We start from the raw sequence: 15760 nt of genomic DNA, 5'->3' as shown, positions 1-15760 counted from the left end.
TCCATTCACCAATCAATATTTGAGCACTTGCTGTGGATCAGGCACTAGTGTTCTTGGGCAATATTGGTGAAAACAAGATCTCTGCTATGGCAGGAATCAGTTGTGTAACAGCTGTCCAGTCCCAAATACCTGTTACCATAATCCACATCTCTGCCACCCCTCCAGCTCCAAAGCTATCATTCTGGGAATGCTTATGGGTGTTGTAGTTCTTTGCAAAAGTGTGAAAATTGTCCACATAAAGCAACCTAGTGTGATATTTTCTCAAAATTTACAAAAGGGGGAAGTAAGGGGCATGCAACTGAGTGGTACACTGTCCTTGGAATTCCCCAGTAGCAACACCCCCCAAAAAAAAAATTACCTTTGCTTTAAACTTTGACTGTGCATATAGTTCTTTTTATTCACTCCACACTGTAACAGAAATTTAGAATTAAGAGAGAGATACCAAGTCTTAAAGGAAATGCCCATGAGCCACTGAGATGCACAGAGGATAGTTGTAAATCTTGAGGAACATTCCATTGGGCCATGCCCTTGTAAAATGTCGTAAATATGCAAGGACAGGGGAAACTAGCATGAAATTTTGTGACTCCACCCTGGCTCCATCTCCAGCACAGCCCCTAAGTATAGCCCTTCTATAAATATTGGCCTCCAACCCAAAAGAGCTTCTCATTCTAAAGACAGCCTACATTCTCCCTTGAATGTGTATATACTTCCTAAATAAACCTGTATATGTATGCCTTTATCTGGCTTTGACGAAATTCTTTTGTAAAGTGTGCCAAGAAACAGCTACTCCCAAGTTGAATTCCCCATCCCCCTGGGAACTTTTCCACCATTCTCTGGAGACAGCCCTTCTTCTTCAGGCAAGTTGTTGCCTCTGACTGATTAGATGAAAATTAATTTTCAAGTGATCAGGTATATAAACACAAAATTAATATTTCTAGATATGTTAAGATACTTTCCCTTGAAGCAATATGCCAGATCCAGGAAGCCTTTTGGAACACAATATTTTATGAATCCTTTGAGAGGAAATCCAGGTTACCTCCAACATCTGCTTTTTGAAACCTAATGCATCTTTAAAGTTTTCCTTCAATACAAGTTTTTCAGCGAAACCTTTCTCATTCTCACCAGATAAAAACAAATATCCATAAAGATTTTATATATACACACACACATATCCATATATACATTCATACACACACACACACACACATTCATACACACACACACACACACAATGTCTCCACTGTAGGAGTCAATAGAATCTTGTTTTCCATCCACTACCCTTGTTCCTCAAAGTAGCACCAGTACTACTTGAGCTTCTGCAAAGTCTATAGAAATGCAAAACATCTAGCCCCAATTTTACACTTCCTGCATTAGAATCTGCAGCCAGATCCTCAAATGATTCATCTGCATACTCAAGTTTGAGAAATCCTGCTCTGTAGCACCACTACCAAAAGTAAAGAGAGGGTCTTAGAACTCTCTATCTGTGAAGATGAGACTTTGTCATCCTGAATCTAACATTATTAAATATAACAAGCAGACACAAATGTTATAAATTTTAAGTAAAAATATTGATATAGTAAAATTACTAAATTAAGAATTCCTTCAAAGATTCCATACAATAAATACCTGCCACAAACAAAAGAACATAAGTGCAACACAATACCAGCAGAATGAAGAACAAAAGAGTCTTTTGCAAGAAAAGTAGAAGTTAGCATATACCTCAGAAAATGACCAGCACTACCAAGTCTGAATATACACACACTTGATCCTGCTGTTTTACTCTAGAGTTCTAGAATAATTTTACAATGGAAACGTTGAACAGCAGTTAAGAATAAATGTGCTAATAAGACTATGGTTGTATGTGTGTATGAATATCAAAATATTGAGTGAGAAGGGAAATCAGAGAACACAAACAGTGTTCAAATTATATGAACTCTAAGAACAGAGGAATTAAACAGTCTGTTGATCATGCACACATACATATTACCCACCACCTAAAGAAAAAACAGAAAACTTAAAATGGTTATATATAAGAAAAAGAGGGAAATGGAATTAGGGAACACAGTGGGGTTTCTTAAAATAGGATTTTTTAAAGTAGAGAATACTTAAGTATTTGTTTTATTATTCGTTTTAAACTGTTCAGTCGTGTTGTATATAATTTGAATACAAGTTTGACATCAATTCAAAAATAAGAATAATCATTTATTATACAATTACTTTCTTCTACCCATTGTAAAAGGAATTTCTTGAACTGTCAATTGAAGATTTACAACAACCTTATGTGACATGCATTTTCCCATTTTACAATGAGTTAGCAACCACACACTTACCTATGACCTGTGGCTGCCAATAGCCAGAGCCATAATCCATCTGACTCCAAAGTCCTCTAGTATCCTGCTTTTTGTACTAATGTTAGTTATTAACATTCTGTTTCTGAAAGTCTAAGTACTTTACATGTAATTTTTACAATTCTGTATTTTTACAGATATGGGAACTGAGGCATAGAGACTATAATTTATCCAAGAAAACATAGCTCCTATGTGGTGATGCTGATTTATATCACTGTCTTCCTTCATACTCTGCTGTCTTCTAATTCTAATCTCTGTCTCTGTGACCCATATCCATGATTTCTCCTTTTCTTCTACTAGCATTCTCAATTCAGGATAATTTCATCTCTTAGGACCTTAGACTGCAAATTATTTTCCTTGCTTTCAATGTTACTTCAATAACATATCCTCTGCACTGTTTCTATTGTTATTTTTCCTAAAATAAAGCTCTAACTAGTTTCAGCAACAAACTTTATTAACCTAATATGGACATCCTGTACTATAAACAGAAATAAATACTAGGCTAATATAAAACAAAAACCAGCTTATACCCTGGATTAAAAATTATGCTGGAAATAAACAAGATCCTATTTCCATCCCTCACTATAAGTAGAGAACACTGGCAGTCAAATTATCTATTCCCTAGGCAAAATGAAATTGAAATATTTTGTTCAAAAATATTGACTGGCCCCAGAAAAATATGTCCCATCCTATCATTTAGAAGAACCCAAGCATAATGGCCAGCATCTTGCCAATCAATCTGAAGTAAATTTTATGGTTCTACAAAACTCCAAAGATGGGTTAGTAAGGGTTCAACCAAGAAAAAGAATATAATCCATGCTGTATCAGACAGAAAATGTTAATACTGGGAGTTGGTTTCAAATGTGTTGAAAAGTTAAAAAGGCAGAGAAGGAATGATGAGGAAATCCTCAAATCAGTAAACTTAGGAAATCATAGCACCCTCAGCTCTGGAGTTAATGATGGGAGAAGGTAGAGTTCAATAAGGCTAGGTGTCAAGGCCATCCAGCAGGAGCAGAGCCAGCTAAACTACTGTTGGAAATGCTCATGAGCAGGAGAAACACTCTCAGTTGTCCCCTCTGCCATTACCTCCCTATACCTGAAACTACCTTCTAAGAAGTCTAGAAATGGCAGATTGCAGGGGTCAGTCCCTAGGACACAGTTGAGAGCAGGGAAAGAGCAAAGAACAAATCAAGAACGGATAAATGACTTCCCCAAAGAACTGTCAATCATATTTTTATGGCTTACTCTTTTTTTTTGTTTTTAAATTAAATACTTAGAAGAAAAAAGGAATTTATTGGCAGGAAGTAAGCAATACAATATAGTTTTTCAATACCCGTCTTATTTATAATAAGCAAATTTATTGAATACCAAATCATATGATGCCCTAATCAGAACAGGGCAATGTATTTATGCTAATAATAGGTAATATGCCAACTATATGAATTTGAGAATGTACTTGAACAAACAAGATTAACATAAAACTACATCATCAAGAACCAGGGTAAATAATTTTCAAATGTTTTCTAGAAAAACTTTCTTATTATGTCTACAAATTTAACATTAATATACACATTTTCCCCCCAGAATCAGCCTTTAAGAAACTATACAGTAAAATTCAGGTGGGATGGGGTAGTGGCAGTAGAGGGGATGAATTGTGAACTGTGAATATATTTTGAAGAATATAATATCAACATCACTAAGTAAGTGATTATGAGGATTAATGAAGAAATTGTTTGAAAACCTTATAAAATTATCATCAACCCTATAAAGCATAGGATCCAATCTATGCTGGTGAGACAACAGTTATAGTAAATACTAGTCATTTAAAAAATTTTCTGAGGGACTTGTAAAGAACAATCATGTAAGGGTTTGTTTTTGTTTTTTGACGGGGAGGAGAATGCAAATGCATTTTAATAAATTATTATTAATGTATTATAATTCAGAATTAATGAACTCAAAAACATGAAGTCAAGATATTCCCGAAGCTTTCTTTAGGTGTTTTGTAAAAATTCTAAAAAATAGTGCTAAAAGCAAGATTGATTTAAAAATAAATATTTTTAAGCAAGGTCTAGTAGGATCTCCAAAAATTATGGAGGGCAGCTGATGTGACACTTGTGGAGCATTTGTGTTTCATAATCAAGACCCTGGGCTTAATCCACCAACATGGCAAAAAATAAAAATAAAAATTATAAGGGAAAAATACACACACTACTAGACTAGCGTTTATGGAAAGGTTATAGGCATAGGCACAATAAACTGAAAAATATCCAGAGTGGGAAAATCTACCCAGAGACTTTTTACAGAGCAGAAAGTCATGCCTGGTGTAATAGTGGTAGAACTCAGCTCATTTTAGGTAGCTTTCTGATACAGGTACCAGTTTAAAGCACAAAACTACAAGATGCCTCTTATGCTCAGGCTGAATTAAGTACCTTCCCTATAAGCATAACCTTTCTAACACACAGCCAAAAGAACAGATTTCAGAGTAAGGCAATGCCTGCCACCAGTTCCAAAGCTACTGAAATAGGAACTAGTCTTTCTTTCCCTCCCTGATCAAGGCTCTGCCACTGTCTGTACTATTACCTTCTCCCTCTCTGATGTGTGCTGTCTTTTTTGTTATTAAAGCAGATTTTAACACACTGGTCAAGGATTTGCTCATAGAACACCAGGGGCCATGGAAACTGCCATAAGAAGGGGATTACTATGTTCTGCTATTGTTATTTAGAAAATAATTTTAAAGCCTGGTGCAGTGGCACATGCCTGTAATCCCAGCGGCTCAGGAGGCTAAGGCAGGAGGATCATGAGTTCAAAGCCAGCCTCAGCAATTTAGCAATGCACTTAACAACTCAGCAAGACCCTGTCTCTAAATAAAAATAAAAAGGTGTGGCTCAGTGGCTAAGCACCCCTGGGTTCAATCCCCAGTACCAAAATCATCATCATCATCATTATCATCATCTTAAAAAAACACCCTCAGATGAGTCACATGCATGCTGAAGTACTGTTTTACAACACAAATGTACCAGCTCATACACATACATATACACGAGGACTATGGTTAATAAAAAACAAAAAACCCTAGTTTTTCTTATTTAAGAAATTCAACTCATGTTTATGAAGATTATTCTGCTCTATCACCAGAGTTCTTGGTCAAATTGCATTTTATATACATGGATAAATACAAAATATTTATGTAATACCTTATCTACCCATGAAGTCACCAAAATAACTGAGCAGTCCAAATGTATGCTATAAATAGGAATTTATAATTCCCTATGTCAAAAAAATTAATTTTCAGATTCATTTTATCCTATAAAAAATATGATTAGCAGCAAAATTTGTATTTTGGAATAATTTCCATCATATGTGCTCAATATAAACAAGTATATTTGTATACATGTATACATACAGATGTACACATGTACATGTACCTCCCAAAATACTCATAAAATATACACACATGCGTACACCTTTTTATTCTATTAAGGAGCTAAATAACTATCAATAAAAGCTGGCTTTATGGTCTCCTTAAGATAAGTGATGGTCAAAGCGTCAATGTATTTTTATTTCCCTACATGTTGGTACTTGGATCTCGGACTTCAGAGCCTCTAGAATTGTAGGGGGAAAAAATTCTATTATCTATAAATTACCCAATCTTGGGTACTTTCTTACAGCCACATGAACACTCTAATATTGCTATTTCACAGGACCTGTTCATTTCCCTTATAAATGAAAATATTCAAAAAAATTAATCAGCCATTATTTTCTTTCATTAAAATCTGATGTCTGTGATGAAAAAAAAAGAGAAGTTTGTTTCTTTTGAAATGGTTTTAATTTAGCAATAGAAAATACCTCAGAAGAAAAAAGTAAACAGGCAAACTTTTACTTCATGAGCATTTAAACCCTCATTTGTTCACTAATCCATAAGATGAAAAGCTTTGTCAAAAAGCATTCAGCCACCCCTGTAAAAGAAAGAAAAATGGAATTATTTTAGTATATATAAGATTTTAATTGTAAAATTATTTGAACTGCAACATACTATAATAATATGGAATCAAAAACCAGTTATTTGAGAGCCATAACTAACTTTGCCCCAAGTAAGCATAAAAGAAACACTGAGATTTAAAATCTTAGAACTGCAAAGTCCCTAGTGATGATGTTTTTTTGAACAGGTGTATTTTAAAACTCACAATACTCATGTCTTCCTGAACATAACAAATATTAATTATAATACAGAATGGTTGATACAGTCAGCAAAACAGTTCAAAATAAAGACTGCAGACTAGCACTAGATGGTTCTCACCCACTACACCGTGCCACAATCATTCAAAAACCTCTTTTAATCATATGAAAATCAAAGTTATCTTTTCTGCAGAAGACTTCCTAAGCTTTAAAAGCATAGGGCTAGGGATGTTGCTCAGTGGCTGCACACTTGCCTAGCATGTGGATCCCTAGCTCCATGAAAAATAGCAACAACACAAAAAACAAACAATAAAATTGTAATGTTGGATATACAGTTAAAACTATGATACTAAATAAACAAAAATAATTCCACTACTAGATGAAAGCTTATGTTATTGATTTAGACTGATATAACTAACAGACCCAGCAAATGCACAACTCCTTTAAATTATAGTACTGAGGGCATTAATTTTGACGATAATTGTAAAATAAGGAGGAAAAAATTGTAAAGAAAAAAAGAATCACAATAATTCAATCTAGTCAAAGGGAAGCCTCTGGTTACATTTCCTTTGCCATCACTGAACTAAACAGTGATTTATGATTCCATGGCATAACATGAAAAGAATATATTTTTCTTATCTCACAAAACACTTTATTTGGTCTTCACTTTATGGTTAAAAAATATCTAAAAATAGACTTAAACTCTTAACACTGAAATAATTTTTTAACTAGAAGAAAGTTTTTCTAAGCAACAAGCATCCCAAAGGTTTCATATGCTATTCCACCACTTATGAGCCATACAATTTAAGTTAGTCTCTCCATGTCTCAGTTTCTTCCTGAGGATTACACAAGAAAAGTCTGTGGCAAAGGGTAAGTTCTCTATATTATTAACACCATCACCACTGGAAAAAGATAAAGAACCTGAAGTTGATCACTTAATTAAACTAGCAGTTATTCAGGGTTTTATGGATACAAGGTAACACTAGACTATATTCTACTATATACATATATACATACATGTGTGTGTGTATTTATAAATATATTTATTTTTATGTAAATATATCACATATTTACGTAACATTAAATAACCAAACAGGTTTTACTCAGAATTCATAATCTTAATGTAACAGGCAGACATATCTAAGTATGACCTAAGGCAGACAGTGAAGTCTGGCAAAAGAGATAAAAATACACTGCTAAGTGTGGGTAGGGAAAAACGTAGTATTAAAAAAAAAAAAGAAGGACTTGACAGGAGACTCTATTACACCTTTTTACTTGGGCAACTATAGCCCAGAAACAGTCTAGGGTTTGGGAATTCTAATTTGGTATTCCTTCCAAGGTTCCACAATTCCAGAGTTAACATTTCTCATTAGTAACATAAAAAGGATTTCTGAACTGACAGAGATTTGAGTGACTTGGTTCCTTACAGCTACAACTCTTCATGATCTTAAAATATCACTTTCTGAAACTTTTGCTTAATAACCATTATAATTTACTTAAGAAATCCACCTATATTTATAAGACAACCTCCACCAGTATCAGTGACAAAATACCTAGTATTTAAGAGATTTAGAGTTTAAAAAACTTGTCTAAATAATTGTTGCAAACTTTAAGATATCATAAAATAGAGTTACTATAACCCCCAAACTGCAGATGAGACTAAGAAAGTAATACGAACACAAGATCACAGAGTAAGTACTGAAACTCCTATCAAGACCTTCCACTAACTTAACTAAAACTGAAAATTAGATTCATCAGGTGTCCCAATTACAATATTTTTCTTGCAATGAATTTAAGAAGCAAAAGCCTTTGGAAAAGAACAAAGAGATCTCAGTATTTCTCAGTGTTCTCTCCTCCTCTTTATACCTAAAGGTTATAATACCCTTATGTTAGTAATAGTAGTTAATTACAATAATAATTTCCATTTAAATCCTTAACCACTTCATTTTCTCAAGGCCTTAAATGGCTTAAGTCATTAATCTTTACTAGAAAGCAAGTAAGAACTACTATCCTCATTGAATGAATTGGACACAGAAAAGCTAAGACACTGCACAAAGTTTTGACCGCCTAGTAACAAAACTAACCATAAGAATGTAGACAATCTGGTTCAGAGTCAGAACTGTATCAAAATAATAATTTCCAAATAAAGTTGTTTTTTTTTTTGCATCTTAAAAATCCACAAGACACAGTATAACGAGAAATTGTACTTGAATATTGGTTCTGTCACTGAATACTTTATGACATATTGAATCCCTTTAAGTAACTTCTATGACCCTAAAAAATTTTAGTTATCAAAGAAAACTCAGCCTTGATCACAAAATTGATATTAAAACTGTATGTAATATAAATAATAAATATCAGTAGATACTTACAACATTAAGAAGTCAAGAGACAGCTCTGAGTATTAATAAAATAGACTTAATTTTCAACTCAAATAGTTTCAATTTTCATTCATTCTTAAATATAGTCTGTTCTACAAAATTTACTTACACAATGATGTTATTAATAGGGATATGGATCAATTTCACAAAGAAACCAATGAATCCCATTATAGCAAATCCTATTGCTGTTGCCATGGCAATCTTCTGGAATTCTGCATTCAAAACATAAAATTCACATTAATTTTTTGCACTGTCATTGAAAGTATGGGGGGAAAAACTATCAGTAATATAAATAAACTTTTATTAATTCTAGTTATATACCTATTAGGAACTTATCCTGTCCAATATATACCTACTAATAGTAAATACTTGGACAAGTTTTAAATTTTCATACTTTGTTGGTATTTAAGGAAACGAATTGAAAGTGTAGGTCTCTCATAGTGAATTCATCAATAAGCACTGAAAAATATCTGCTTTTCTCAGCAAATGACCTAATTAAGTAAGAAAAAAAAAAAAAAGGATGGAAGACAGAACACATGGTATTTTTCTTAATGTTTCAATGCAACAATTTTTACTCTAATTATAAAATCAGAATTTTGGTATATATTCGGTATATTTGAAACAATGATATATTTCTGGTATATCATAATGAATCCAACATTAAAGCTCTAAAAAAATCAAATTACATTGAGCACAATTTTATAAAAAGACTTCAATTCTGGTATGTCTGAGTTTCATGTTATTTTCTCAGGAAATTTTTACCTGACCTCCTGACTTGGTCAGTCCTTACATTATATGAACCAGACCTCCTAGTATCTTCCCTATTTCCTAACCCAGCAGTAATTTAAAAACACAATTGGAGTGACTTGTTTATGACAGTCTTCCCTGATAGATTCTTAGCTTCATGAGAACAAGGACTGTTCCCTATCGTATTTATTTATATATTGTATTACACATAATATTAAATTATATTTTGTATTATACCCCGAGTTCCTAACTCAATGAATAAAAGTATATTACTTTTGCTGTACCTTTTAACACATGAATCATGACACAAGACAAAATATACTTTCTAGGTTGGCAACAACCTATATTATTGGTTTCATGTTAAAAGCTTTGTTCACTGGGTGGGGAAAGAGCAGAGAAGGCTCTAGAGATTTTTCCAGAGAAGTAATATAAAAGATATAAAAATTCTAAGAATTATAAAATGACTAACTTAAGTGTAACATGCAAAGTAAAGCTGTAATAACTAAACTTAGATCATTTAAAATACATAGACAAATATATAAAGCAGTGCTGCATGCCTGTAATCCCAGATTTTGGGAAGCTGATGCAGGAGCAGAGCAGAGCAGAGCAGCTTGGCAACTTAGTGAAACATCCTATTCCAAATTAAAAAACAAAGGGCTGAGGAGGTAGTTCAGTGGTAGACTGCTTCTGGGTTCCATGCCCAGTACACCAAGAGGGTGGGCGGGGGAGGGGGGAAGGCCAAAAAAAAAAAAAAAAAGCAAACAAAAAGAAAAACACAGAACAAAAAAAATGAGAAGACTGTATACAATTTAAGAAGTGATAATGTTTTGAAGCAATAAAACAAAATAAATCATATATTGATGAAAGGAATGCAATGGTTGCTAATCTGGAATATGTTATATTCAAGGCTTAGAAAAAAATGCAAAGATTTTTAACTTTTTCTCTCATGTTAAAGGTATTACCTTTTCTATCAGGTTTGGTGCATCTTTTAACAAGACGAATTGAGTCCTTCACAAACTGCCGACTTGGCTCAACAAATTGCATTACCTGATCCATGATTGCCTGTTTAAGCAAACAAACAAAAGTTGCTCAGGAATATTATTTATCACATAACAAAGACTTGCTAAGTTACATAAAGATGTAAATGAGACCAGCCATGAATTCATGCCTGACATTCTATTCCATCTCATAAAACAAAACTAAACAAAAAAAGCACACTCCAAGGTCTAAATTTATGGGGTTTTTTTGTAAATTCCAGGAAAGCATCAGAGCAAATGATGTTATCCTTATTTACAAAGAATCATACTTAATATAAAGGGGCTTTCTCTATTAAAAGGTTACACAATTGACAGCACATCCTATTCCTTACCCACTCTTCATTCAATGTTTCTGCTAAGAAGCAAACTATCTAACAAGTACTTTCTGTATTTTATTTTAAACTACTCAGAAATTAAGAGCCTTAAATGAAAGAAAACGTAAATTTCAACTTTATTGTTATAAACCATGCTTACACACTATACAGAGTGTACTGTGTGGAATGGACAGACAGGTAAAATTTTCAAACCCACAAAGATTAGCAAAAGTAGGATCCAGATTCTGTAAGACTAATAAACTCCAAACCTTTAGTTGTGTACACAGCTTTTAAGGAAACAGGGTTATGTACTTCATCATACAGATTCTTTTGAGAGCTTATTAAGCTAATAGAAATGTCATTCAAAGACATTGGTAAAAGAGCTAATAAGGGCAGGGTATTTAACTCTATTTCTAGTGCTTAAAACAGTAGTCAGATAGTGATTCAAATCCTTGGCCTCTATAAGCCCCAGTTTCCTCACCTAGGGTAGTTAAACACGAGTTATTAGAAATTCTGAAAATGTTCTGGAACAAAAAACACAATAACGGTTATTTTCTCAGTATTTCATTTAACTTTGCCGAAATCCTATGGTTTTAAACTTTATGTAATCAAAGCCATCGTTATAAAAGCTTAGCACACTCTCCCCCCCCCCGCCAAATTAAAAAAAAAAAAAAAGAAAACAAAAACCTCACTTCAAAGAACATAGCATTCAAAGGCCTGAGGAGGTCTGAGGAGATTCAAGAACACACCACAATCTCTTCATTTAAAAACTAGATCAACTCTACTACAATACACCACAAGGAGTGGTGGCAGGGCTAGACCTATATATAGAAATTTTATAAGGCAGGATTACACACACACACTGCCAACCATGCAGGCGACAGGCCTTCATCTCTGACCACAACACACTGGAAGCCCCCCAGATTTTAAGAGTTCTCAAGAGTTCGCTCTGAGAGACGGCAAAGAATGAGGAACTACAAAGCTGAGCCATGGACCAGGACTCAGCCCTGGGTAGACGCGGCTCTGGGTCTAGGTTTACACTGGAAGTGGTGCCGGAAGGTAAATTGGGACCGGATCCAGACTCAGACCTCAACGGGTGGATCCTCTCATCGCCCACCAGTGCCTCCGTAGGAACCAGAAGCCCGCCTACGCCAGCCACAAAAGTCTGGTGTCCCGACACGCCTGGTTTCCCCTTACCCTTCGGGTTAGCCCCTTCCTACAGGTAAGAAGATCCTCACGCGCCCAGCAACTCGGTTGCCACTTGAGATGCAAAAGACACGTAGCACAGCAGCCGACTCACAGAGGCCCACCGGAACCGGAAATCAAGTATCGGCCTACAACCCGCCCACCCATCTGTCCTATTGGTTCTTTACGCTGAGCCGTCAGTGCGCAGGCGCATCACGACTTGAGTTTTAGCCTCGCCTCCCGGAAGAGATTCTGTGAAGAACTGAGGGAGGGAGCGTGGTCCTGGACCTTGCCTTTCTTCCACACTTTGTGGGCTTCCTGAGAGTTCTTGCTCCGCTAAGTGCCTGGTACACTCTCCTGCACACCACCAGCGTGGTTAAGCTATTTGAGTTCACAGCAAAAGCCCCCTGTGGCGTGGCGTGGCGCGGTGCCTGCTCTCTAGTAGCCGCTAACTAGGTAAATCCAAGATAGATTCCCGTTTGATAGGATAATGAACGTCTTTTCAAAGTTCTTGTTTCCTGAGGTCCTGCTTGGATGTGTGTCTCCTTATTGTATAAGAAAAAAGAAAAAGAAGGTTTATTGCTTTGCTACCGAAGGAGAAACACTGGGGACTCCCGTAAAAAAGGCTGTGACTCTCTTGATGGGGGCAGAGGAGTGTTTAAAGGGAACTCTTCAAGGGTCACATTCCAATTGTGCTTTGGTAGGGAGGGGTTCCAGGTGCACTGATAGTGTATTAGGATTCACTTGTTAATTCACTTTTCAGATCCTTAGCAGGCATCTCTTTCCTGTAGTGGGTGTGTTTTAGGGGAAGAAAAGAACACTGTCTCCCTAATCTTGTTAGGGAGGGGTAGAGGAGGGAAGGGAGGAAAACAAAAAACCTCTTTAAAAAAAAAAAAAAAACGTAATCATACTATCACGTATTTGAAAAGCCTACAAAAAATTGATGCACTGTATATACATACACACGTATATGACATGATTGCTGAGTAACTAAAATTATCACATTGGACAATAAGTCTTGATATTTGGATGAGTTGTGTTTATATACCCACAATGTGTGATTTATAGTTTCTCCTTGAATTCAGAGCCAAAGCCTTTGATTTTGAAAGTGGCAAATGTAATCCAATCAAAACACAGCCTTTGGCTGTAGAAGTAGTAAATGGAACTATTATTGAAACACTCATTTCTCATGAAGTGGTGTAGTTTTAAAGCTATGATATGCCACCCCTCCTTTCCCCATCAGAATAAATTAAATACTGCAAAGAAAGAGCAGAAAAGCTAGTAATATGTTAGTATGAAAAGAAATACACAACCAGAATAAGGGCAGGAAATGAGAAAGAGTGGTCAGAAATGGGAAAACTAAATGAAACCACCATGTCAAAGTGTAGTCATTGGGTAAATAAACTAACATATCTGGCAGTGGAATATTATTCAGTACTAAAATGTTAGTTATCAAACCATAAAAAGACATAGAAAAAGGTTTATTACAAAGTGAAATAAACCAATATGAAAAGATGTTGTACTATGTGATTACAATTATATGACATTCTAGAAAAAGCCAAACTAAATCAGTAAAAACATCAGCTGTTTTCAAACTTGGGGCCAAAAGGGATAAATAGAACACAGGAATTAAGAGTGAATATAGTCTGCTGATACTACAGTGGTGGCTACTGAACAGGTTCTCAGATCTGTTGAGAGGTTTTGCACATACTCAGATGACAGAATGAGTGGTAAAACAAGAGCATTTACACAACATGTCAGGTGAAACAAACTTATCACTTGTATAGGATGGGAGAACTTTCAGAAGCCTAGAATCTATGAGTAGGCCATCAAAAGCGCTGGAAGGCTGCCTAGAGCAGATGGATTGTTATCTTCACATGCCCCACTTTGCACCACAGCAAAGGAACCCAGAAATTACTCTTGAGTTTTCTGCATCAGGCACTCTGAGCTCACTGGGCTCAAGTGTAGGACATCCTATACTAGGCAAGATGAAAATAGTCCAAGTTAGATTTATATAACCTCTTTATATAATCCTCTTAACTCAGGATGTTACATACTGTCTGAGAATTGTAACCCATAGGAGGAAGAGCTGCATACACCAAGGCCATTCAGAATCTTGTCCTCCTTTAGACACTTATCATCATATATTTTCCCAAATCTGTAGGACATACAACAATAAGAGTGTGCCCTAATGTAAACTGTGAACTTTGGGTGATTATGATGTATCATAGTCATGAGTTGTCATAAATATATCACTCGTGGGAGCTGTTGAAAATGGGATAGGATATATATGTGTCAAGAGTAGGGAGTATCTGGGATTCTCTGTACCTTCCTCTCAATTTTGCTATGATCCTAAAACTTATTTTAAAATAGGTCTTAAAAAGTTCAAATCATATATTGTTTTCTCTATCTATTGTTAGGTTAAATTAAAATCTATAAAAACCAGATAAGAAAATTGCCAAGTTTTTGGGAATATATTAAACAGAATATTTTAAAATAATCCATGGGTCAAGAGAAATAACAGGAAATTAGAAAATCATTTGGATGGAATAGTCATGATATGATAGCATATCATACGGCCAGATTTCACTACACTCTCATAAGAGTGTTTAAAAAGGCTGACAGTAGCAAATCTGAACAAAAATTTAGGTAGATCAGAACCCTCATATATGAGTGTAGGAGTGTAAAATGGCATAGTTCTCTTGTAAAAGATCTAGCAGCTTGTTATAAATAACAATAAGTATGCACCACCACTCTATACCCCCACAATTCCAATTCTAGTATAGTTAATAAAGATGTATGAAAATCACAAAAAGACATGCACAGGAATATTTATTTATTGCTTTAGTCATAAGAGAAAAAAAACCCACCCTTAAAAACTAAAAGCAACAGGGGTTCACCACTGGTGGAATAGATAAAATATACAGTTGTAATCTCTCAGTGGAATTCTACTCCTTAATTGAGAGGGGGGGAAAGCTATTTGAAGGAACATTGATAAATATTTTTTAAAATGGGAAATGAATGAATCATACATAACTTTCCTATGTTTATATATGAATATACGGCCCATTTAACTCCACTTCATGTACAACCACAAGAATAGAAAGTTATAATCCTTGCATGAATAATATGTCAAAATGTACTCTAATGTCATGTATGTATAAAAAGAACAAATAAATGGAAAATGAAAGAAGCCTATGCAAAAGCATACATACTACACAATTCCATTTATAGGAAATTCTAGACATGGCAAAGTTAATGTAGGTAGAAAATGTAACAGCATTTGCCTCTGAGGATATGGATTAAGAAGGGGGATAAGAGGCCTGGAGGTGAATGTAATGCTCTGAAATGGAAACAGGTTATTAAATTGAGATGGCTTAAAAAAACAAACATTCATTTCTCGCAGTTTTGAAGACTGGAAGTTGGAAATCATGGTAGCAACATGGCTGGATTCTTGGAAGAGACCCCTTTCCTGATTTATAGATGGCCATCTTCTCATTGTATCCTCATACGTTGGACAGGGGATTATAAGAACACAAAGCCTTTTCATGGAGGCTCCACTGTCCTAACCT

The 15760-nt window shown here is 35.0% G+C and overlaps 1 protein-coding gene across 1 annotated transcript; it reads right to left on the bottom strand.

Annotated features, from left to right (window-relative positions):
• Positions 1-9010: 9010 nt before the first annotated feature.
• Positions 9011-12334, bottom strand: SEC61G (SEC61 translocon subunit gamma; the record flags this gene model as incomplete). The annotated part of the gene is made up of 3 exons (XM_081285964.1): positions 12201-12334; positions 10615-10714; positions 9011-9117 (listed from the first exon to the last, which is right to left on the bottom strand). The coding sequence occupies exons 2-3, from the start codon at positions 10706-10708 to the stop codon at positions 9011-9013; spliced, it is 201 nt and encodes a 66-aa protein (XP_081142090.1). The 5' UTR covers positions 10709-10714; positions 12201-12334.
• Between the last annotated feature and the right edge of the window lie 3426 nt (positions 12335-15760).

This window comes from Spermophilus citellus (genome assembly GCF_964194105.1).
Source record: "Spermophilus citellus genome assembly, chromosome: 3".
NCBI classification, from domain to species: Eukaryota; Metazoa; Chordata; class Mammalia; order Rodentia; family Sciuridae; genus Spermophilus; species Spermophilus citellus.
Note: the sequence above shows the minus strand (reverse complement) of the source record. Positions and strands in the feature narration are given on the sequence as shown.